We start from the raw sequence: 25,926 nt of genomic DNA, 5'->3' as shown, positions 1-25,926 counted from the left end.
GCATCTGACTGGATGCAGTCACTGATCAGCTGACAATTTTCTGCCAGACTCCATAGATTTTTCAATTGAAGGAAGTCAGGCAGGAGGGGGGTGACAGAGCTACCCCACATAGTGATGTACCAGCTGAAACTCACACATTGTATGGCTAGCTTATTGCTCCTGACAGCAACCTGATATTTGTACTATGTGCTTCCGGCATATTTCCATACACAGGTAAGTTAAATGTTTTCCCCATCTAAAAGGCGTTAATTTAGCTTACATTTATCACCAAAATTCTGTTAATTTTGCAACAAGGGAACAGAAGAGGTGTTTATAAAGAAATGCTATTCACTGACAATGCTCTGCACCTTTCACAACACTGGCATGTGCATCCCAACATACACACTAACTCTTGTTTTATTTATTTTTATTTCTGAATGGCAATGGCTGTAAACATCTGGAGAAGATTTCCTAATAATTCCATCACACACCCGCCATACATAATAGACCTTACCATGCTAAGCCCGCAAACAGGTCATGAATATATATTGTCTATACATGCAATTTTGAGTCGAACATAAGGACTAATGTTTTTTAAAACAGGAACTTGCCAGAAGGAAATACAGATTAGTTTATGTACACAATAAATCATTTTTGCAATCTGTTCCTTAAAAGAAGGCTTGGCATTGCTAGTACGTCTTTTTACCAACAGTGTGCAATAGTTTGATACCTAATTACACCAATTCTCAAAGCAAATCAACAAATTTCATTGCAATCCAAAAAAATCGAAATATTCTGATCACAAAACAGTTGCAAACATTACCCAAATTTATTGCTAAAAACATGTAAACAGAACTTTACACATTATTTTAGGAGAACAAACAGAATGTGCATTTGACCCACAGAAACCTTAAAAAAAAAAAAAACACAAGGTGTAACACACTTTCACACAGCATTTTATCAAACAAGATGGCATATTATAAACTTTTTAATTATGTAATCTTAGATGCAAGAATTGAGGTTATTTCTATTTTCTCCCTATCTTGAAATTTACCATATCAATTGGATTTTACCCATCGGTTTATAGATTTCAAGAGCATCTTGTGTGCATAAAGCAGCTCTGGACGAATAAAGTACCCATAAAAATACTTGGATTATATAAGGCTATCTGAGGCAAATAGAGTTTACTTAATCCTGTTAAATATGAGCTCAAAGTAAACGCTTACTTATTCTAAAATTTCTAAAATGTAATACTATGAAATATATTAAGTTAAAACACATTAACAACCTTTATTTAACTATTTTAATCATTGTTTAAAAATAACTAACAACTATAATAATATATATATTTATACACACACGTAAATCTTTAATATATATATATATATATATATATATATATATTTTTTTTTTTTTTTTTTTTTTTTTAAGAGCACATTCAGTGAAAAGGGACACTATAGTGCAGCAGGATTATATGTAATCTCTGTACACACTGCATACAAGCAAATTAAACTGCAGTTGTCACATGCACAATATGCATAAGAAAATCAATCTTTTAACTTGAGATCTGGTCAAAAGTTTTACCTTAAGTAGTAATATGATTAGGCAGAAATATCATATTTTCATAATGCCTCAGTTCAGAGTTTAAAAGTTTAAATTATTTTGCAAAGGAACCTTGCAAATATAACTATGAAAAGCAAATCAATAAAATGTCTATTCCTATCTATTCACTGGGGACCTCAGCTGCACAGCCGCACAAAAATCGATGCAACAAATTATTACGATTTCCAGCCGCCCACTGGAAGCTTTGGACAAGTATTTTACATGGAACAGGTCTGAGCTGGGATTTTTGCTTTTCTGACTATATTTTTGCTGTCTGCTCATTAAAACGGAGGCTTCATTTTATATACATATATAAAAATACAGAAATTAAAAGCAATTATGTCATATCAGAATTTGAGTCATCACATTTCCATCTGTCATACACAGAAAAAATTTATTCACTAATAGAAAAATATATAAGTTCACCCTTTAATTATGCTAAAAGTTTTCTAATGATACTATTAGTTTTTTTTTAAATAGTTTTGCAAAAAGACTTAAATTAAACAATTTATATATTATTATAGAGCATAAATAGCAATGAAATTAAATTAATTTAATAACTGTCTCAGAAAACCAACTTTTGGGGCATAGTAAATTTTTAGAACTGTTAATAATTTATAACATAGTACTACCATTATATATATATATATATATATATATATATTAAAGAATGTACTTACATTTTGTATGCCAATTACGCTACCTACTGTGTAAACATATTTTGCACATTTGAATATTTTACACTTAGCATCATAAATAATGCCCTTCAATTACAATAATAATAAAAGTAAAAAATAACTACTTTTGTACCGTTCAGTATTAAATTTTTTTTCTTTAAAAATTTTTTAAAAAAGCAAAAAAAAGGAACCAACAATCGTTGATTCATTTTGCTTAATAATATTAACAATTCATATTAATAAACACGTTTATAGGCCTACTTAGGGCCTTGGCTCCTGTGAATGGGGTATCACTTTTCACACAGTAGGAGGTCAGCTTCAAAACTTTGCAGATACTTTAAGGAGCAGTGGCAGAGATTATTTTTAGTGCTTTGTAAAATGCATGATCTAAGTTGTATTCACTAGACCTAAACTGTGTGCTCCACAACAACCCCCAGCACATATTATGACTACACAAGTCGTCACTCCAAACTTTCAATTCAATTAGGAAAATCTAATATCCAAGCGCTGCTCAGTCAGATAACCTTCAACTGAGTTTGGGAAGACTTGGTAGGGCAATTTGAAACTTTTGCTACACTTATGTCTTGGTATCAGATTATTTTTCAATCTCAATATGAAAAGCTTAGAAAAGGGGGATAGCCTGATACACAAATGATTCCATTAAAGGGGCGGACGCAATCAGATTTGCAAACCTGACAAATAAGTACACAACACAAAAATAAAGGCACAACAACTTATTAATGTAACCGTTTAACCATAATGAGGCCCAATTATGTAAAATACACAAACATGTTGTAGATGTTCTCTCTGGATGTAAAAATACAACCTGATATATAATAAGGACCATTGTGATAGATCACTAATTTAGGAGGATTTAGTAAACAGGTCATTAAATATATTGAGACCCTTTAGACTTTAAAATCAGGCACGTGTCTGACGTTAAAGCAAAGCAATGAAAGGCAAATAATGCATTTTTTTGTTTTTTGCAGGAGCATATAGAGTGAACAGGGGCCTCTATCATAAATACTGAGCTCTTATCAAAGATACAGTTCAATATGATGACTATTTTAAGCAGCCTTCCTTAAGTGAAGTAACAGGAAAGAAATGCAATCAGAGCATTCAGCATAATTTGGTACCATCTTGCTTCAAGTCAGCTGCTCTAACAAAGAAGAAGAGACAACAAGAGCCATATGTAACCTTTGTACTCTTCAGTGTTGGAAAATTAAGACTTTTGCCCCCACTGCGGTGCCATAGAAGACTTCTAAAAGGAATGCCGACACCTTGTTTCCTGGAACACGCTAAGAGAAACATGATCCTTTAATGCTATGCTTAGGAATCTAATATTTACACATGCAACTGCATGAATATGAAATATAGAGTAACATGCAATTCTAGAGGGGAAACTGAAAAAGAGATGAACTTAGTTTAATGTATGATGCACAAGCATGCTCAGAGCAGCTAGGCTGATAGAATATAGTGATGTAGCCTGCATTAAAATATGTCAGTGGTCACTCACTTGTATTCACTATTTTCTTCCTCCGAAGCTGCGAGTCGTTCTTTAAGGATCTTCAGGTCTGTCTGGTATTTTCTGCTGTTCTGTTCTTGGCGAACGGTTTCAGCTATTTGTTCGCTTAGCTGCTCTTGAGTTGCTTTCAAGCTGGATTCCAGTAGAAGAAGTTTTTCTTCTTGACTGGCAAGTTCTTGTGCTAAAGGATAGCAAGAAAAAAAAAAAACATAGCAAAGACTAGTAAGAAAAAGGCATGGTTTTAGCTTTCTTTCGGTTTTATTAAAATTAATCCTTTTGACAACTTTTAGTGTTCGGATCTTAATAACCAAAAAAGTCTGTATTTTATTAGGTCAGACAATGCTTTAACTCTTACTCTACCAACATTAACTTTTAAAACACATGTACTTCTCACACAATTAAACTTAAGTTTAAACTTGATACTAACTTTACCAACAGTGCTGTGAATTAGTTTTAAACTTAATAGCAAACATATATGACAGTTAAAACATAGTACTTCATGGCTTGCACTGTTAGTCAATTTATTTAGACCTATTGCTTTGGTTGTTTCAAAGCATTGCTAGCAATTTCAAGGTCAACCAATAGATGGCGCTAAGTAACCAGCCCAAGAATAAATAGAGCAGACACTAGCAGGTCTTTTTTTCTGCAAAAAAGCCATTTTAAGACAAAGACATTTCCCTTTGTTCTTTGTTGACCGCCGTCCAAAATGATATGTGGAGACAATTTGAATAAAAAGCTTGCTGCCTATCAAATACAAATATTGCCTGTTTCTTCAGCACAGCCTTTATTAAAAAATAAATATACGGTATAACATTTTACATCGTCCATAGGAAATAAAATAAGAATGTATATGTCTATCTATGAATATTGCATGTGCATGCTATTACTATATACATAAATACACAATACATACATGAATACATATTTATCTCAGAGAGCTGTGGAATATATAAATTAGCACTATATTAATACAAAATAATATGTCTGTCTGTCTACCTACCCATCTATCACATACATTTGGTATGATTTTCTATCAGATTTAAATATTTGATACAAATATGTATTTCTTCATATTGATGTCATTATGCTGCAATTTTTTGTTATTCACAGTTGTTTAAAATTTGCATATTTTAAAGAATGTCTAAGCCATCAACATGCAGTAGAAATGAACTAAACACTTTGATATTGATCCGAAAGGCCCTACTTTTTTTTTTTTTCTCTGAACTTGCCCGAAGGCGTGAGACAAGCATCTTAACTCAGTGAATTATCATCATCTGTCTTGCAAAGGTGGATATCATATAGCTGGATATCTGAAACATCTGCCGCTGAACAGAAGCACACTTTATGTATCTTAAAGATTAATCATGTGGCATCATTGATCACATTTTAAAAGGTTAGATATGATATCAATGGAGGAGAGCTGCAACAGAATCAATGTCAATGGTGGAAAACTTTTCTCATGTCCTCTTAGATCCCTTGCTAATTACCTATGCTAAAAATACTATTCAGTCACCCTTTAAAGAAATCACAAAATAAAAAACCTGAAAACTACTACAACAAAAAAGCAACACCGCTGAAAATAGGTCTTTTTTAGAAAGCCTAAACTGTCACCATAAGATACTTTCTTTACATAAATATTTAAAACTGCGTAGGTGTATACAAGGATTGTGGCAAATGTAGCAAGGGGGGTGTATTTTCACACTAATTTATCTAGTCATTTGGACAATTATATGCTAGCTGCCACAACCAATTAATTGGCTCAATTTGTTTCATTTCTGAATCATTAAATTTGTTTATTTGCACAATTAACAAACGATAATACCGATGTGTAACATATTCAAGCACAAAGCACATCACTTTTATTTTATTTCTTAATCATGGGGCAACAGCACTGCACTTAAACACGCTATTTTTCAGGGGTCATTATAAAAAACAAAATATGCAAATAATACAAGATCTGTTTATAAAAAGAGCGAGTAAATAAGAATACAGATAAAAAGTAAATAGAATTGGGAAATCATACTTTTTATGAAAAAATCAATACATTAACATAATCACACTACCCTCAGAAGTTTCTTTATGAAATAGCATATGGTTTAAGTGGTAGTGTGTGCTGCAATGCACTCCACAGCAGGTCCCACTTGGGAAAAGAAGGGTTAACTTCCAAGTACATCTGCATCTCTTTGAGCAAATGAGTGGAACGTTTAATAATTTCAACACGTGTTGAAATACGGACGCAATCTAATGAACAACTTCAAGTGAGACTCCTTTCAAAATCTAAGATAAACCCTCCAGGCTGTAAAACAAAATCTCACTAAGGGGGAAAGGGGAGCGGGGAGTGCTGCCATTACCCAATAAAGGAAATGTAATCACACAGTAAATCAGCTTTTTTCCCCCTCACTCTAAAGCAAGGGTTTTGGCTTTGCAAGTGTCAAGCCTTGAATGTTTTAGATGAGGCAACATTTTGTTCCCTTTACCAGGTGTGTATCAGCTTATGTAGAAAACATCAATCCCTGGAAGGCAATCACTTTCCCTGAATTGCACAGCAGGAAATTGTAGTATTATGTGTGTGTGCGTATATATATATATATATATATATATATATATATATATATATATATATATATATATATATAGGCAGACACACACATATGTATGTATGTATTATATAAACACACATATACAAACACATACAGACATGCATATATATATATATATATATATATATATATATATATATATATATATATATGTATATGTGTGTGTCTATGTCTGTATATATATATATATATATATATGTATGTGTGTGTCTATGTCTATATATATATATATATATATATATATATATATATATATATATATATATATATACACACACACACATACACACACACACATACGTACACACACACACACAGGTTCTACCTGCATCAGTTATATGTGTGTTTGTGTATATAAATAGATAGACAGAGACAGACAGACTTCCATACACACATATTTATGATTTTCTTGTTTACAGTATATGTTTTCACAGAAACCTACTCAAACTTACCTATAATACAAATTTGAGTTAAAAAGGTTGAAACAAAAAGGACCTAAAAACAATATTATAATTATACAATATTTAAAAAAAATAAGTTGATACAAATGGCAAGAAAAAAAATTAAATATCAGAATGTACTTAGGCAGGCTTAAAAAATACATTCGCTTATGACACAAGATCGCATGGCTCAGCACTACAAGCTACTATATATAGGCTATGAGAAAAAAGGGCCACTGATGCCCTTTAAGAAACAAGGCATCCTTAAATGATGCTGCGACTGAATTTATTCGAAGGTCCAGCAGCTTCTGAAATCGCACTCTAGCTGTATGATAAAGCATAAACACTTTAGCATTTCTGTTTTTTTGTTTTTGTTTTTTTTTTTTTTTTAAATGTACAATGCAACCATTTAGATGTCATCATTTTTTAAATGCAAAATAAATATAAAGAAATACAGTATCTATATTTGTAAATATAAAGGTTTATGCAAGGAAACAAAATGAGTGGACTGCAAAAATGTACAGTTACAATTATAAGCATTTGGAAGTCTATTTGCTTATTTATATGACCAAAACAATATTTAAAAAGTATACATTTTTTAAAATGTAAAAATATAATTACCAGAAATCGTTACCCGTAATAAAATTAAGCATAAAATAAAAGATTATTCCATTTAAAAAAAAAAAGCAAAAAACTTTCAATCACTTACAATTTAAAAATCGGTATTAGGATGCCAGCATTTATGTATATAAAGGTGGAAAATGAGGTTTTACAGTAAAGAAAGCACACTGAAATTTATATATATAAATATATAAGTAATATATAATATATAAGTATATGTATACATATACACACATACACACATAAATACATATACAAACATAAGGGAGAAAAAGAGCACCTGTTCATAAAAAAAGGTTGAGGTGCTGAAAAAGAAGGGTTAAATTGGTTTACGTTTACCCATGCCCTGGATTTGAGCTCTAGTTGATCCCAGGCCAGAGGCACTAGCAGCTGCATGCTTTATTTACAATCCCTTTGGCAGACTTACAACTGCCCCGAGCTATAACATAGTGTACCTAATGTTCAAACTGGCAGGTAATCTCATGTCAAACATACTTCTTTGATTTAAAGTGATCAATAGATTGTTGTAAAGAGGTAATTTCTCTGATGTTTCCACCTTGCTTTTCTTTACAGGTGAATCACACAAAGGCACACTCATATGATGTGCGAACAAAAAATAGGAAAGGTTATAATATGGTTTGTAAAACAACGGCAAACAGAAAAGTATAAATTAAAAAAAAATAAAAAACTGAAAAAGCCATATATACACACACAGGCTTCCGGTGAACGGCGATCTTGGATCAATACCCTGTGTAATACAATTATCTGCAATGATCTGGTTGTATTGAAAAAGAATTTGCAGTAGACCTCTAGGGGTTTTATCTAGAATCAAGTATCTGGCTAGGCTGTGAATAGGGAAGTGGAAAATGAAGGTGCTGACATTGTCTGTCTATAACATTCACAATGACTTCATTAATATTTGACTACAGGACTCCAAACCTTTTTGCCCTGTATGTTTTTTTTGTGTTCAACATAAAAAAAAAAAAAAAAAAGGTTTCCTGTGCCATTTATATATGTTTACTGAACATCTGACCAAATACACTGTATTCTCTATTACTTTGAGTACTAAAAAACATGGATTCATTCAGTTGGGCAATGCAAACTGCAACAGTTGCTGTGCCTACTGAAGCAAGAAAATGCAAGAAAATAAACCTCAGTTTACACTAGCCTGATGCATTACAATCTAATTTCTGACAGGCTACTATGGGTTTTTGCACGTGTACTATCTTTCTAAAAAGCATGAATGTGCTATATTTAATAATATTAGAAATATATCTCAAAGTCAGGGCAGTTTGTCAGCTTTCAGTAGCTTTGTGTAGTAAGACAGGCCATACATGTGGGAATTTCTTTCCTGCAATCACGGGTTGCAGGAAAGAAATTTGCACGATTCTCCCATCAACACAGATAGTGTTGACAGGGGAACCAGCAACTGTCTTCTCCTGGTGGCTTGGGGGAGGGGGGGAGCCATCTCCATTGGGAGAAGATGGTGATTATCGTGAGATAATTGCAAGAGGATCCAGCAGGCTGGTTGTACCAAAGTTGATCTATCGATACCATCGATCAACTTGGTACATTCAACCTGCCCATTAACGTTTCAAATCTGTGTCTGATTCGAACCATGTAGGGCCGGCCTTAGACGAATGAAAATATACTATTGATGAGTTGCAATAGGGTTAGAGCACATGACTTCTCTTTGTACTTAAGACCTCATCTATGATATACAAAACAAAGAAAAGTACTGATGATGCTTCCAGAATTAAAACACATCAGAGCCATTATTATCAGAGATTCAATAGTGGTCATTTGAGTGGATGCTACAGGTAACACTGACACCTAATTGCTTGTTACATGTATGAAGGCCATACTAACATGTTTGCCTAAGTTGGAAAGGTGTTTAACTATTATTGTTGCAATTATTCAATTTTATATTTTACAGTGTATTGTTGAAAATGGTTTCAATATAAAAAAAAAAACAGTATATTGAACAGGTAGATTTGCAGCTGGCAGATACTGGTTTGAAAAATTTTCAGGTTAATCTGCAATCTCCCTCCTTTTTAGGTTTATAATAAAAAAAAAAAAAAACCAACACGCCACTCACCAAATTTAACAAGCCTTGCACATCGGGGATCTGGTGTTATATGGGTGAGTAAAAGGTTTAAGAGTGCCATCCTTCTGCTATGATAGTATTAGACAAAATGGCCTTCAGCAAGCATATGTTTCTTCACCAGAGAGGGTTTTAAAAACATTTCAGAAGGGTCTTCTTTCCCCTAAGCATTATACTGGAGTGTGGTTCCCACACTCTTATTGGGAAATTGATGCACATTGCTTTTAGAAAATATTGTAACAAAGCATGCTACAATGCTTCCAATCACTGGATGAAATAGGTAGCTAATGAGAACAAGGAAAATGAGGTGGCAAAACCTCCAGGAACACTGTATTCACTTCTGCAATTAATCTCAAAGGGATTAATTCATTCAGAGGCTTGAAACTCCAGAGTAAAGTTGGGATAAGTTTGGAGGTATTTAACATTTTCTAAAAGTTTATCAATTCTTTGGTTTATCTTTTCTCAAAGAGTAAAATCACCAAAGCAAAAAGTTGAAACAATGCTGTCCCATCTCCCATGAGTTGCCAAATTGGATTTTGGAGTCAGTCATAACCATGGCTACCATCACATCCAGACCCATTTAATAAGATAAATAGCAATGAGTTTTATTTACTAAAGCTGGAGTGTGCAAAATCAGGCTCACTTCTGCATAGAAAACAATCAGCTTCCAGATTTTATTGCCAAAGTTTAATTGAACTACTGAGGTTAGAATCGGATTGGTTTCTCTGCAGAAGTGAGCCTGACTTTGCACTCTCCAGCTTTAGTAAATAAACTCCAATATCTAAACTGCAGTAACAAAAAGCAACCCATGAGATTTCATCTTTTAATGATATGAATTTAATAAAGTGAAACCTGATTAGTTTAGTTATCCCTATCACATTGCTATAAAACCATTAGAAAATTAGAGAGTTTGGCAAAGAACTAGCAATGGGGGTTGTTTTACGGTCAATTCACCTTTGGACCTAAGAAAAGAAAATGACAGATGCATAAATCACTTCATAATTCACACACAGTATTTTTCTTTTATGCTATAAAAACAGTAGGTGCAAAAAAAAAAAAAATCACATAATCGACAAGCAGCAAAATCTACAAAAAAAGGATGAGCCCAGAAATACAGAGCAAAATGAAGAAACATGAAAATATGAGAAGGAAGGTAGTTTAATATAAAGGAGATAATTAAGGAAGCAAAGAAAATGCATTACAATCAGACAATGTTTTAAAGTATACCAGTGGTCCCACACTTTGGGAGACACTGCACTAGTGTCATCCTTTATAGCTGGTACCTACTGTAGTGAAGAGGGAAGAAATATATTCACACACACAGACAGCAGAGAAGGGATTGCAGTCATGTGACAAGCACACAGACAGGCTGACAGTAAAGTGTGTGCCAGGATCTCATTCTGGGATTTCATTTCGCAGCAGATCCAATCGAGAAGGAAAGCTATGACAGGCAGTGAAAGTCATTTACCTTGAATTAACACTGCTCAGGACTACAGAGAAACGTGCAATCTGATGGCAGATAAAAATACTCTTGGCACACCCATCTAACACAGCACTCTATGCCATCTCTGGCTTTTATTTTGATTGCTCTTTTGTTTTCTTCCCATTTAAAGGTTTTGAATTAAACAAAGCTTTTAAAGCCTTCATCTCATATCTTTCATACTAGAACGTGTGTATTGTTTATATATTTTGGTTGATCTGAGTAGACCAATGATGAAGAATGTAATGCTGTAGACATGTGTAAACATTAAAAGTGTCAGTGTAAGCTGGCATGTTACTGACATGTCCCATGGTGAAGAATGAGAGCAGAAAAGTTTCTTTTAATAAAACAAGGTACATAAAAGAAACAACCGAGTGCTTGATTCATACTGTTTGTAACAATCCATATAAGTTTACTTAGGTTACCTATTTTATATTTCAATAGCTCGTTATAGAATACACATTAAATACATGTTCTCCCCTGCCCCTATATTGTTCCCAGCACAGAGGCACACACACCCGTTCTGGATAAAAAAAAAAAAAAAAACAATCCCCCATCATTTGAATATAGGATACTGGGAATTGGTGCACCTGGTGGAAACCCATGCACACACATAGAAAGAACATATAAACACCCTGCAGGGTCTGTGGTATAAACTGACACCAAGACACCAGTGCTGCAATGTTGCCATGCTAACCACAAAAGGCTAAGGCCCCTTTCACAGGGACGGATAGAATTGTGCTTTTAGCTGCGTTTTCTACCACATTAAACGCACACAATACTTTCCTGTGGCCCCATTCACACACTGCGTTTAGCTGCGTTTTGATTACATGTTTTGTGCGGATAGAAAAAATAGAATTGACTGCGTCCAGGAGCGATTTAGCGCAGCTATCCGCACATAACTGCAGGTAATCGCAGTGCACTGTGTCAGCTGCGGATAGCAGCACCGAGCTGGCTCACTCATCAGGAAAGGAAAAAGGTTTTTTCCTTTCCCAATGAGCGACAAGTACGAGGATTCCGACTTGGATCCCCGCCAATACCAGGCACTGTTTGGTATGAATCTTGAGGGGGAACTCCACTCCAAATTTTAAATAAAAAACAGGCATGGGTTCCCCTCCAAGAGCATACCAGGCCCTTCGGTCTGGTATGGATTCCAAGGGGCACCCCCTACGCTGAAAAAACAGCGTGGGGCCCCCCCAAAATCCATACCATACCCTTATCTGAGCACGCAGCCCGGCCGGTCAGTAAAGGGGGTGGGGACAAGTGCCCCCCCCTCCTGAACTGTACCAGGCCGCATGCCCTCAACATGGGGGGTTGGTGCTTTGGGGCAAGGGGTCGCCCTACAGGCCCCCCCACCCCAAAGCACCTTGTCCCCATGTTGATGAGGACAAGGGCCTCTTCCCGACAACCTTGGCCATTGGTTGTCGTGGTCTGCGGGTGGGGGGGCTTATCGGAATCCGGGAGCCCCCTTTAATAAGGGGGCCCACAGATCCCGGCCCCCCACCCTATGTGAATGAGTATGGGGTACATCGTACCCCTACCCATTCACCTGGGGAAAAAAGTATCAATAAAAAAAACACACCCACAGGTTTTAAAAGTAATTTATTAGGCAGCACCGGGGGTCTTCTTCCGACTTTGGTGGTCTTCCGCCGAATTCGGGGGTCTCTCAGGCCTCTTCTCCCTCTCTCCGGTGTCGTCTCCGCGCTCTCTAGTTCTTCTCTCGTGCTTTTAACTGCGGCAGAATAGCCGTCCGTGTGAAAGGCACCTAAACTACACAAGTGATTTTAATCTTATAGAGACTATCACTTTAAAGACGATATGTACCTGCTGTACCACGTACTTGTATGAAAAAGTATCCAGTTCTCTTTGTATTGCTTCCTTTGTGTAAAAAAACACAGGGTAGATTTACTAAAACTGGTGCAGCTGTGCGCAGTAGTCAACAAGCGTCTAACAGATTGTTCATTAAGCTTTGGCAATAAAACCGGGAAGCTGACTGGTTTCTATGCAGAGCTGCACCAGATTTGCACCCTCTGGTCTTAGTAAATTACCCCTCCCCCCTGGTGTTCTTGAAAGTTCCTATGCTTTGTTATCAAATACTGACCACACTAGGCACAAGAACGCAATAGGGTTGATTTACTAAAGGCAAATAGACTTTGCACTTTGAAAAGTGCAGTTGCCCTCTGCAAATGCAGTTGCTCCATAGCTTAGTAAATGTGGTAAGGCTTCATTTTACAAAGAATACCCAATCACATGCAAGTAAAATAAAAAAAACTAAATTTTTGCTTGGACATGATTAGATGATGAAAGTCAGCAGAACTTCTGCTCATTTACTAAGCTCTGGAGCAACTGCACTTGTAGAGTGCAATTGCACTTTTCAAAGTGCACAGTCTTTTTGCCTTTAGTAAATCAACCCCAATGTATTCAGTACTCAGGGTGCACGCCTCCAATGACAAAACGTGTCCTGATCCCCCTTCCCCAGCATAGCCAACTGCTGTTTCCCCTTCTCTAGCTCTCATGCAGCTGACAACAGAGGGAATGTGATCACGTATTTAAAAAAAAAAAAAGGTATGTGTAATAGTTTTATAGCTATATACACATGTTTTGCCTTTCACTTCTGTTTTAAACTGAATGAGTTCTTTTACAAGGTGAGGGTTTACATATACTTTAAGATTAAAATTTAAAAGGCAAAGTGACAGAATTTCCTGGGAGCCAGGTCAGCATACAGTATCCTGTGTAAGCTCTGTGTCATATTGTTGGAGCATATACAGAGTTGACAACATCTTCTCCTCAGTGTTTGGGCCTGGCTATTCGGCTGCTCAGGCCCAAGCCCCGCATCAGTAGAGGAGGTCACATGCTTTCACATACTCTGAAGAGCAGGACTTTTCACAAGGGCGTGGACAGAGCAGAGAGGTGGGGTTGGTGTGGTGCGGTGCAGGTGAGGGTAAATAGGTCAAAAGGGGTAAGCTTTCAAGCACCACCTGTTTAACCTACTAAGCAATTTAACCCTTTGCATACATCTGCCTTTTATACAACACACATTAACCAATGTGCTACAGATGAACTGAAGGCCAACAAATTGCTGGTAACATATAATAACAGTCGCCTACGTAGTTCATCTGTAAATCAAAGTGCTACAATTTTAAAGATAAATTAGCATGAAACAAAATACCTGTATAAGAAGCCTCAGAGAAGCTGCCATCTCCTGACTCATGACTGGGCATGCTTGCCAGGATGGTGTATCTGATACGAATTCGATTTTGTGTGAGTGGATATACCGCCCTGGAACGAATTCACTCAAAATGAGCACAGTGATGGCTGTTTCCACTTGTGACACATTCTATCTAGCAGGCTCTCAAAACATATTTTTCTGAGCCAGCATGCAGACTCGTTGGATGATGCATGTCAGGCAGGCTCTCTATGAAGATGTGTAAGGAACTTGCTTATCACTGCTTAATAAGAAGAGATCAAAACCAATAGTAATATTCTTAGCCTTTTAGGGTTGGTTCACACCAGAATGCAGAGCGGGAAAGGTGTGTACCGTGCATTGCACTCAAAACATGCTGCTTTGCAATCTGCTGCAGGTGCCAATACATTGTTAATGGCACCCCAAACGCAATTCAAAAATGCAATGCTTTTGCAAACACCAGATCGCATGGTACCGCAAAACCATGCAATTTAGTGTGACGTGTTTTTCAAAAGTAGTGCATGTAGTTATGTATCAGAAATAGGGAGGGAATCTATGAAAACCTTTTTAGTACGCACATCACAGCAATATTATTGGAAAGTTTCTAGGGAAAAAGTTTATGAAGGTTCCCATTTGTTCAGGTCATGGTATATCAAGTAGTAGTTAGTCACAAGCAACTAGACTTGTTCTGTAATGTTGAAGATGTTTCAACACTCATCCTAGCTAAATTGAGAAAGCTACCTGAATGAGTGGAAAAACATGTCAACATTAACCGCTTTAGCCCCGGAAGATTTTAACCCCTTCCTGACCAGAGCACTTTTTACAATTTGGCACTGCGTTGCTTTAACTGACAATTGCGCAGTCATGTAATGTTGTACCCAAAAGAAATTTGTGCGCTTTTTTTTCCCCCACAAATAGAGCTTTCTCTTGGTGGTATTTGATCACCTTTGCGTTCTTGGGGTTTTTTTTGCGCTAGAAACAAAAAAAAGAGCAACAATTTTGAAAAAAAACACAATATTTTTTACTTTTTGCTATAATAAATATCCCCCAATTTAAAAAAAAAAAAAAAATGTCTTCATCAGTTTAGGCCAATATGTATTCTTCTACTTATTTTTGGTTAAAAAAAAAAATAAATAATCACAATAAGCGTACATTGGTTGGTTTGCGCAAAAGTTATAGCGTCTACAATCTATGGGTAAGATTGATGGCATTTTTATTGTTTTATTTTTTTTTTACTAGTAATGTCGGTGATCTGCGATTTTTTGCGGTATTGTGACATTGCGACAGACATATCGGACACTTCTGACACATTTTTGGGATGACTGACATTTATACAGCGAACAGTGCTTTAAATATGCACCAATTACTGTGTAAATGTCACTGGCAGAGAAGGGGTTAACACTATGGGGTGATCAAGGGGTTAAATGTGTGTTCCCTTAGCCTGTTCTAACTGTACAGGGATAGAACTGACTAGGGGAGGAGAGAGATCATTATTCCTACTGAGTAGGAATACACAATCTCTCTCCTCTACCCTGACAGTGCAGGGATTTGTGTGTTTACACACACGAATCCCTGTGCTGGCTCTCGTGCATGCGGATCGGGTCCCCTGCTGTGCGGTGGCGCGCACGCGCCCTCCAGCGGCTCTCCTGGGCAAATCCGTACCCGTAAGGGATTTCGCCTAGGAGAGCCATTCTGCAGCAGTAAAGGGCCGGTCGGGAACCGGTTAAAGAACAAGTTCAGTTGAATGTGACCAACTACTACTAGCTATTTACATAAATATTTCACATGAGCTTAGCTTGTTATACTTGGTTGCATATTGCTCATCAATTAACTACACAACAGCAGCTTGAGGAAGTACCATGGCAAGGGAGATTGGGGCATGCATGGGGCAGCCTTTGAGGAGCAATAAAGGAACTGCTGTTCAGGATTCTCGTTTTCAGTTTTGGTCAAAACACAAAATAAAAATACTTCCAAAATACAAATGAGACCAAATACTGCATTTACACATCACCTCAAGCAGGTCTCCACTAATTATATTTCATAAAATCCTAGCAGCCTAAATTATTAGAATACCACATTTTAATTGACATGTTAATTTTTATCCTATATGGATTTGATAACTCTAAAACATGAATCCTGTTGTTCTATATCTACAATCAACAATATCAAACATCTTTTGCCAACCTATTTTAGGCTCAGGAACACATTTCAAGACACAGAACTACAATTTATTTCTGTCTCTGCGTAAAGTCTAGCAAGGTGACTCTGTCATACAGTATTCATGTTAAAGGTATTCTTAGAAGTATTATTAAAAGTATTTATTTCTACAAAACAACCACTAATGCCTCATGTTTCCCTCTCTCCCTCCATCATTTGAACTGTAAGTGCAGATAGGGCCCCTTCTGTGGCTCCCGATTTCTTTTTACAGTATCACTATAAATGGGTAGGGTCCTAATATATTTCATTCTTTTGTAGGTACATGTCTAGTTAAAAAGTGTTAATAAACCCAGGACCCTGCATTCACTATATCTGGTCTCCCACAGTACGCAGAAATGCAATTATTTTAGTAAATATAAACTGCTAAATACCCTTTCTCATCAGCAGTTAGAGCAGTCTTGTGACTTCTATCAGTGTCTAGTTAAATCTTGTAGGAGGAGTTTTTATGCTCCCTGGATTGTCCTATAAGGCTGCAGGACCCCTGACCCTCTGTCTGTACAGTGCTGATTAGCCCTGTGCTGACCACATGCACTCTCCCAAGGAAAAAAAAAACTCTCTAGCAGTCCTTTGTGCATATTAGGGCAAAAATACATATTTCTACAGCTCCATCATTACCTAATATCTAAGTGACCTGACCCAAGTACATCCTCATCTTCATAATTTTAGTCCAAAAAATGGGTAGTGGCGCTGCTAAATAGTATGAGATTTAGTACATTAGTCCATCAATAAGTCCTTGAAGTGGATGCTCAGTATATGTGAAGGGGGAGAGATGAAGAGGGGAGACCTGTATAGATTAATTTAGCAGTCCAAAACAACCTTGGCAAAGGGGGAGTTGAATGCAGACTCCAGATATGCAAATGAGAAGAGAAACACAGCGCCTCTAGGTTAGAACTGTAAACATTTTAATGAGATACAGGTGCAATATCCACTTACATGGAGGTTAAGGAAGTAAGGCACGAGTCCATCCACACTGGCGTGGCGTTCACTGCAGAGCGGCGTTCTGAAGAGCTGAATTTTTCTGCCTGTGGGGGAGAAATCCTGGGCAGCAGGATCTCTGGGACCATGGCGATGAAACCGAGGCTTGGATCAGGCCGATGGTGAGGGATGGAACGCGGCGCCAGGCGTGATGACGTCACTGGTGGGTTGCAACAGCGTTTTAGAGCATGCGCACTGGCAGATGGGACTCAGGGTGTGCTCCTTAGTCAAGCTAGTGAGACTTTGGCTGCTAACAGCCTTATATGTGCCTTGGAACACTGGAATCTAGTGGAAAGGATGTGACATACTTTCCAACATGAAATACCCAGAGCTAAAATAATATAGATATCAACAGACTGTTAACCGCCTATGGTTCAACAGAACTAACATGTCATTACATATTAACTTATCAACTTCAGATCTTGAGGTAATTCCATATAAGAACAGGCAATAAAAAATATAAGAAATAAAAAAAATATATTTAGCATAAAATCAATCTAAATAACACTACTGCATTAATTTCTTTGGATTAAATGGATTCATTATTACAAAATTAATAGTATGCGTGGGGGGGGGGGGGGGTGAAAGAAAATTTAAATGGTAAGATATGAAATTATGACTACTATGTATGCATGTAAATAAATTGTAAATTAATTAAAAGAATATGTTTAAACTCTGTGTGTATATCACACAGAGGCCAGTAGTACCTAGATACCTTTTGAAAAGCAATGAATTTTATTATAAATATATGCGATAATAGAATTTATATGTACTATTAGTGGCATCTAATGTAATGGTTTTTGTGATAGGGTAATGTAGTGAGGTAACTGCACCATAAAGGGGCTATTGGGAGTAAAAGGAGGGAGGAGGAGGGGTTGTTTTTGGGATGGAATGGGAGGGGAGGAGGGGTTGTTTTTGGGATGGAATGGGAGGGGAGGGGGGGAAAGGGGAAAAAATGAGGGGGAAGGGGAAGGGGGGTTTGGGTAGGGATAAAAAAAAAAGGGGGGGTTAGATGTTTAGACATTAACAGCAACACTATGTTTATTTACTATCGGGACGAACCTCCCACCACCCCAAGACAGAAATTTATTTTATTGAAAACCATCATGATAAAGGAAAAGATACCTAAAGAAAAGGAGGGAAATAAAGGTAACAATTGTGGGAAAATGTTATAATATAGTAGACACCTCTAGTTCCTCGCTGAGTCCCCCTAGTGAAAGGGTATTGAGAGAATAAATCCAATATGTTTCGTGTTCGCAGAGCCTATGGAATCGCTCAGCCTCTGAGAGGTTCTTAGGCATCTGTTCCACAATTCATACATTTAGGCCTTTAGTAGATTTATTATGATAATGGGAGAAGTGGCGAGGAACGCTGTGTTTATCTTTGCCTTCCTCAACTTTTCTCCAGTGCTTGCCAAATCTCTGTCGGAGGGGGCGGATAGTACGACCTACATGAAGTTGATGACAGGGGCAGCTGAGGCAATACACCACATAATCGGATGAACAGTTATAAAATTCACTGTTATTGTAGGTTTTGCCCTTGGTAGTAAATTGTTTCTTGCCATGTTGTACAAAAATACAGGTCTTGCATTTTTTTACATTGAAACATACCCTGTAATGGTATGAGGCAAATCTGGGGTATCAAATTGACGGGGCGAGATTGGAGCTTGCTGGGTGCAATTTTATTTTTTATATTCGGTGCTTGGGTGCCATTGAGCAACAAAGACACTTATTCTTTCAGATAATCTTTTTTTTTTTTTTTTTTTTTTTTTTTTTAATTTTCATATTCAAGTTTTCTCCAGTCCAGCTGTTTATAAAATAAAGCCTTTATAATCCTCCGACAGCCACAAACATATAGAGCAGAATTTGCTGTTGAGCAACAGCCAGAGGACTGTATCTTGTTTATTCCCACTTCATGATAAAACAAAGGACGATCGTTCTCAGAGGAGCTTGCATTCTTTTCCCCTTTCAAAGCAGAATACTATTATTTTGACTTTGCTCAATTGTTTCAGTCACTTCTGGCAAACAGGAAGATAATGATGATAAACACTTATGAACGCAGCAAAAGAAATGATAAATTCTATGAATCACCCTGTAATGGGATCTTGGTGTTTAACATTTGTCTAGTGATCTCACGCCTGAAACCACAAGTCACGTTATAAAATATACAGTCCCGAGTGGAAATGGCCCTTTCAAGTTAATAACCCGCTGGAATAAAGTTAGTCAATATGTTGATTTTGAGATTAAAAAATACCTATTTTACGGTATCCTAATTTAATATATTTAAAACATAATTTTATTTGCTTATGTGGGCGTTACCTGAAAATTTCAAAATTTATGAAGGAAAAAGATGCAGATTTTCTGGGCCAAGATTTAACCACAGTTTTATTTTTATTTTATTTATTTTTTAATAGCCATAAAAAAGTCATTTCAGGTCATTTTGACTATTTAAATTTTACCTGTCTCCCACACAGAACAAGATACCAAGATACCACAAAGCTGACATACAGTATTTAGATAGGAATAAATACAGAAGAGTGGAAAGCCCACTTACAGGTACAGAACTTGCTAACCCTGCTACTAAGAATTGAATGTCCTCAGGAAAATTTCCCATTATGCACTACTGACTTAGGGTAAACTGAATGGTCACACTGTCCAATCAAATTGTAATAGTTGGCTTAAATCAAATCGTAATGTGTTCCTTGTATGACTGTTTTAAAGTAAGCCGTGAAATACTATAATATAACAAATTTAACATTTTTCCTTGATGGTGTGCAATAAAATGTTAACTCGGTTGTCTTAAATAATGCAAATGAAAACAAAAAAAAAAAAAAAAAGAAGTGTGACGTTATCACAAATGATGAATGGACAATACAATTTGAAAATTATGATTGTAAAAGTAAGTCAACATTATAGCTGAATTCTAGTTGTCAGCTGCATATCTGTGGAAATATTCTGCAATAAAAATAAAAATTCTTTATGTTTGCATTATCGGTATAGGCCATACAGCAGGTTGTGCCCTCACACCGCTGGCTATCACTGTACCTTTCGGCTATGTTACCTGTTTCTCTGTAGAGCTTATGCACTTCTTGTAGCTCTGTGCTGAGGTCCTTCATCTCAGCTCTGAGTACATCGTTTTCTTTCTCCTTTTGATTCATTTTTTTCTGTGTGTCCTGGATTCTTTCTTCCAATTGCTTGACCAGGCTGTCAAGGTGCTCTGCCTCAGCCGCTTTTTCTTTGATACCTTCTTTTGCCTGCAGGAGATCGCCTTCGGATTTCCGCAGAAGGTCATCTCTTTTGCTTATTGCCTGTAAAGATGAAAAGCACACAAAAATGTATTTGGCACTACAGACAATAGATGGTAGATCCACATTCATCTTTAGACAGCATAAATACCAACAGAAATAATAATAAAAAAAACACATGCATAGCAAAAGAGAGAAAAAAACAATGCAAACCACAATAATGACATGCTCAGTATAGTAACTATCATGAGTGTTTTCATATGGCAGACCTAAATTCAAAAGTAACCAATATTTCAAGAGGATCATCAAAGTTTTTAATAATGGTAGATATTCTGATAGAAATTATCTAATATATACCTTTAACAAACTTTTGCTTTGTCAATTATAAGCCAGAGTATTTTCCCATTTCCAGAACAAGCCCTATATGCCAAAGGTTCAGTAGAGGTGTGTGAATGACAATCCATGCGAGTGGTGAATTGATGGTCACATCATCATGAGATACACAAGTTGGCAGTAGGTGCCCACAGCTGTTAACTGGTATTTGCTCTAGCTTAGCTTCTCATGTACTGTTAGGTTAGGGAGTTATGCCCAAATTAATTACACATGGGAGAGTACAGAATAACAACCACTAACATTTTCTTTATACTTCTGTCATGTAATCAAACACTTAGCTCAATAGGCTTTTTCCTCTGAAGCTTTCTGAAAGGATATCTTTCAAGGGAAAACAGGACTAAAAATGAAATACAATGAAAACCATTTAACGTATGGCACATGTGATATGATGTTTCGCAGTAAATATTACAGCAGGAAAGCTTAAAATAATCCCTTCTAAAAGACCTGGTCACACGACCGATGCTAATCACAACACCTACATTTAAAGAGTGAGGTTTCCAAGAAGGTTCTTTTGGCCCACCCATTTAACCCTTTGGGTAAAAAAAACCCTGTTACAGAATTCTGGAGCAAACGTGTTTCCATATTTTTGTTGATTTGACATTTCTGTCATAGATCTCCTTTTGCTACTCTGTTCCGCTAAAATAAGCCCCTCTCAAGGGCTTGGTCACATAACCAATCTCAATCACAACACCTACATTTAAAGAGTCCACCCTATGAACCCTTAAAAAAAAACAAAAAAAAAAACCTGGTTAGAGAGGTTATAGAACTTTGGTGCAAACGTGTTTCCATATTTTTGTTGATTTCACGTTTCCATCATAGATCTCCTTTTTCCACTTTGTCCCGCTACATGTAAAAGAGGGGTATTTATTAAAAACCCAAAATCTATGTTTATATTTATGAATGCCTTTTGAAAAAAACATACAACAGAAATATAATTCCTCAGAGTTAAGCAATTACTGTTTAGAAGTGTGAGTAATTATTTAACTGCTGTAGTCTCTGCTTGGCATATTGAATACTGAACATGTAAAATTTCATTTTAGGAATCACTCAAAATGTTTTCTTTTTAATTCGGTTCTCCAGGCTGTAATTAGTTTAATCTGGTTTTCTTTATTGTAATATTTCATTGGCGTAGGTTTCAAATCAATTAATATTTTGTACTCATCATGACTGACTGGTATTTATTGGCTTGTTGCCACACCTTGATTCTCTATCACATTCAATCATGGCTCTTTTAATCTGAATATTTAGTACTCTTTCATGTCTTAATTATAGCAAATTGCACACAGTTGGCACCATTTCTTGAAATTAATCCCAGAGTACTTTGTTTCTGTCAAGCAGTCAAAGCCCCGGAGAATAATAGTAAATGTTATTGCAGATCTAAATTTAAACGACTGTCTATGTCTTTAGCACAACCCTTTAATTATTTGTGAAATTCGTTTTAGTGGTTCAAATGTTAAACGTCCTTTATTGAGGGTGTTAAACTGCCAGCGCCAACAAATAAAATAAATATGTATTTAGTTATGGTATTAACAAATAATGCAATTAGCTTGACTACTGTCATTTCCCAGGTGTTCAAAGGCTAAAAGGCACAGGTCCCCTTATTATTGCTATTATTAATATGGGAAATCTGTAGGGAAAGGTCTTATTAAAGTGGGAAATCCCTATACTCAACAGTTTTACCAGTACTACAATGACATTTAAATATTTACTTTTTGAGCATATTCATTGAAACAAGATCTGTGGCAACAGGGAAACTCATCTGCCATGACAAAAGAAGGAACCCAGCCTAGATATGCATACTATTTTTTTTCTATTTTGCACCATATAATGGTTGAAAAGGTCTGTACTGTATTTTGCTTACTAACATTGGTAACGTTTTAATTTTCATCATCACTATTTAGGATTCAAGCTTCTTTTGGCAAATAGGTATTGATAACAAGAATTACTCATTGGAGGAAAAAGCAAAAATTGTTGCATGAATGTGACAAACATAAGTTTCTCTTTAAAACCAGGTAACAAAGATAAATCTGCTCACTAGAACCAACCAGAGGCCAAGGCTTTGTCAAAATTGGGTATGATATTTGTCATATTTTGGATGATGAAATAAAAAGCAAACCTGAAAGGGTCAGCAATTCCACTCTTTCAGCCAAAAGAATGGGTGTGAAGTAAAAATGTTTTGCATGACAGCATGGATAAACACATGTGTGTATCATACATCTATATTTACTATCAGAACAACTGCCCATCCCTGGGGAATAGGTTTATCTCATCTACAGGGAGATGATCAGCAGATTACTGACTCACAACAAAAAAAGACTTCCGCCTGGCAAAAGTATGCCCAGAAACACTCATATCGAAAGAAGCATTGAAACTGGGTTTAGTGAAAATGGCCAAGACCTGAAGTGGGCCTATACTGAAAGGTTGACTTAAAGTGTTACTAAACATTTGATATTACATCAAACTGTCTATTCAGAAATCAGTCATATCTCACTACTGTTAGCTATTAAAATCTACTAGGAACAGTCACATACATTTTCTTTTAGTAATACATCGTCTTCCCCCAAGGAGGATTCATTCCCTTCACTTCTGGTCTGTTGGTGCAAGCAATGCATGTATATACAATCACGTGCACCGCTATCATGGAGATACAAACCCAATCCATCTTTGCATGGCTGATCTAGCTATACATTCACCCCCAATTGAAAACTACAGTGTGGGGTTTGCTCTGTTTCTGTTCTTCTGCTTCACTATGAAGCCAGTAAGCAGTGATTCTCACCAATGGGCAATTACTTTGCTTTTACATATTAATGTAGTCCATGTTGGCAGTGTGCCGAGGGTGGCTAGGTTTCAACATTCTTCTGGACCATGTATCATGAATGTAACCACCCTCATAATGGAAAATATAGTTGTACTTTTTTTTATATTTTTATGTATATGCAGACTGATGTTGTCATTTTAGGGGACACAGGTGGCAATCAAATATTATTTTATATTAGGTTTAATGACACTTTAAATCTATATTAACTGTTTTACTGAGATACAAACTGAGGAGTAATATAAAGGCCAGGATATTTTCCTTTACTTTAGAAGACACTGATCCAGGTTTTCTTTAACTCTGCTCACATAACCAAAAAAGCATTTGTATAATGTGTGACAGGAGAGGTTCAGAGCTCAGCCTGGCTGACCAACCTACTTATCTGAGATCATGTGAAAAGTCCAAAAACCTAGGCTTTTGGTCACATGGTCAGCACTGGAGGGGGCCAGGGGAAACATTTTCTCTAGAAAAGGTATTTGAGCCCTTCAAGTAGATTTCATTTACATAGCCTAAAATGTTCAGATAGGTTTAAAAGAAGCCTTTATGAGAAAACATAATAGTGCTTATTGCCCAACTGACAACCCAGTGGCTTCAATACCTTGAGTCACTATCCTGAAACAGGTATGCACATCAAGTCAGTCAGAAGTCTATTACTTTAAATGCTTGCTTTCAGGCAGTTACTTAAAGGGGGTTATTTATGAAAGGCAAATCCACTTTGCACTACAAGTGCACTGCCAGTGCATTTGGAAGTAAAGTCGCTGTAGATCCGAGGGGGACATGCAAGGAAGATAAAAAACAGCATTTTAGCTTGCACATGATTGGACGATAAAATCAGCAGAGCTTCCCCTCATTTCAGATCTACCCCTCAGATTTACAGTGACTGCACCTCCAAGTGCACTTTTAGTGCACTTGTAGTGCAAAGTGGATTTGCCTTTCGTAAATAGCCCCCAAAGTGTTGAAGACAGGTGGTCAAGCAAGATAGCTCATACAGCAAGCAATTTCAGAAAAAGAGGTCAACACTGTTAAAATATATGCAAACCTTTAACCCAGTCAGTTTAAAATAGAAATGCAAGACTAAAAAATTTTGTATGCATGTCCACTATATAAATATATATACCTACATATGTATTGTATATATAACATTCTAAAGGACCCTTTTTTTGTTTTTGTTTACTCTTTGTTTATAAGTGATCACATGGCCCTTGTTCTCAGCTGCCTAAGGGGCTTAGGGACATTGGAATGGAGACTCCTTGTGAAGATGGGGGGGGGCGGGGGTCTCTGACAGCAGCTTTAACAGAGCACAGACACAGTCAAGTGAAGAATGCAGGGACAGAAGTTCACCATGAGTAGCTGGACAGGGTGAAGTGTCAGCAGGAGTCAGAGAAACAGCAGTACATTGATCATCCCAGTGAAAAGCTGTGCAGGGGACGTGTGAGCAGAAGTCTGACCACTGGAGTACAGGCAGGCTGTGCTCCCAAGTAGAATGCAAAGAAGAAATCTGACCACACTGGGATGGATGTGTTTTCATCTCCTGACGCAGTCAGTTTGAAATAGGAAAGCAGGGAAAATGGTAGGATCACTAGGTATTTCACAAAAAGGAAGCAATGCAAAGAGAACAGAATACCTTTTAAAACAAGTTAATCAGAAACATATCAGAAATGTAAAATGTTGGGATACATTTTAAAAGTTGTTGCTTTAATGATTCCTAGATTAACGTTTAATTTAGGGCTGCATACCTAAGCAATGATAAGTTACATTAAAAATGTAACTGTTTACACCAACTTGAAATTAAACGAAGGTTTTAGAAATGTGTTGTAGCTACTCTAGTACACTTTTTAGTCCTAATGTATGTAATATTAAAAGACCTGCAAGGACAGGTGGTATCAGGTTGAGTTAGATGCAATTTGACAGCTATAAATTCACAAATAATTTCCGTTGTACATTATAATTGCCAATAAGAGTTACATAACGAAGAACAGTAGTAAAATAATGAAACAAGGAGCAGCTTGCTATTTTGTGATATGTCATAACTTTTTTAGACAGGCATCTTTGAATCCTTTGCACAATATC

General features: G+C 36.5%; 1 protein-coding gene across 6 annotated transcripts in view; it reads right to left on the bottom strand.

The window, feature by feature from the left end:
- LOC141145285 (uncharacterized) overlaps nt 1–25,926 on the bottom strand; it is a 577,610-nt gene that overhangs the window by 377,098 nt on the left and 174,586 nt on the right. For all 6 annotated transcript variants that reach the window (XM_073631839.1, XM_073631841.1, XM_073631840.1 and 3 more), the window contains exons 12-13: nt 20,465–20,711; nt 3,775–3,964 (exon numbers count right to left, since the gene is read on the bottom strand). In XM_073631839.1, coding sequence (XP_073487940.1) covers nt 3,775–3,964; nt 20,465–20,711 — 437 coding nt within the window. The remainder of the gene's footprint in view (nt 1–3,774; nt 3,965–20,464; nt 20,712–25,926) is intronic.

Source organism: Aquarana catesbeiana, linkage group LG05 (genome assembly GCF_042186555.1).
Source record: "Aquarana catesbeiana isolate 2022-GZ linkage group LG05, ASM4218655v1, whole genome shotgun sequence".
NCBI classification, from domain to species: domain Eukaryota; kingdom Metazoa; phylum Chordata; class Amphibia; order Anura; family Ranidae; genus Aquarana; species Aquarana catesbeiana.
Note: the sequence above shows the minus strand (reverse complement) of the source record. Positions and strands in the feature narration are given on the sequence as shown.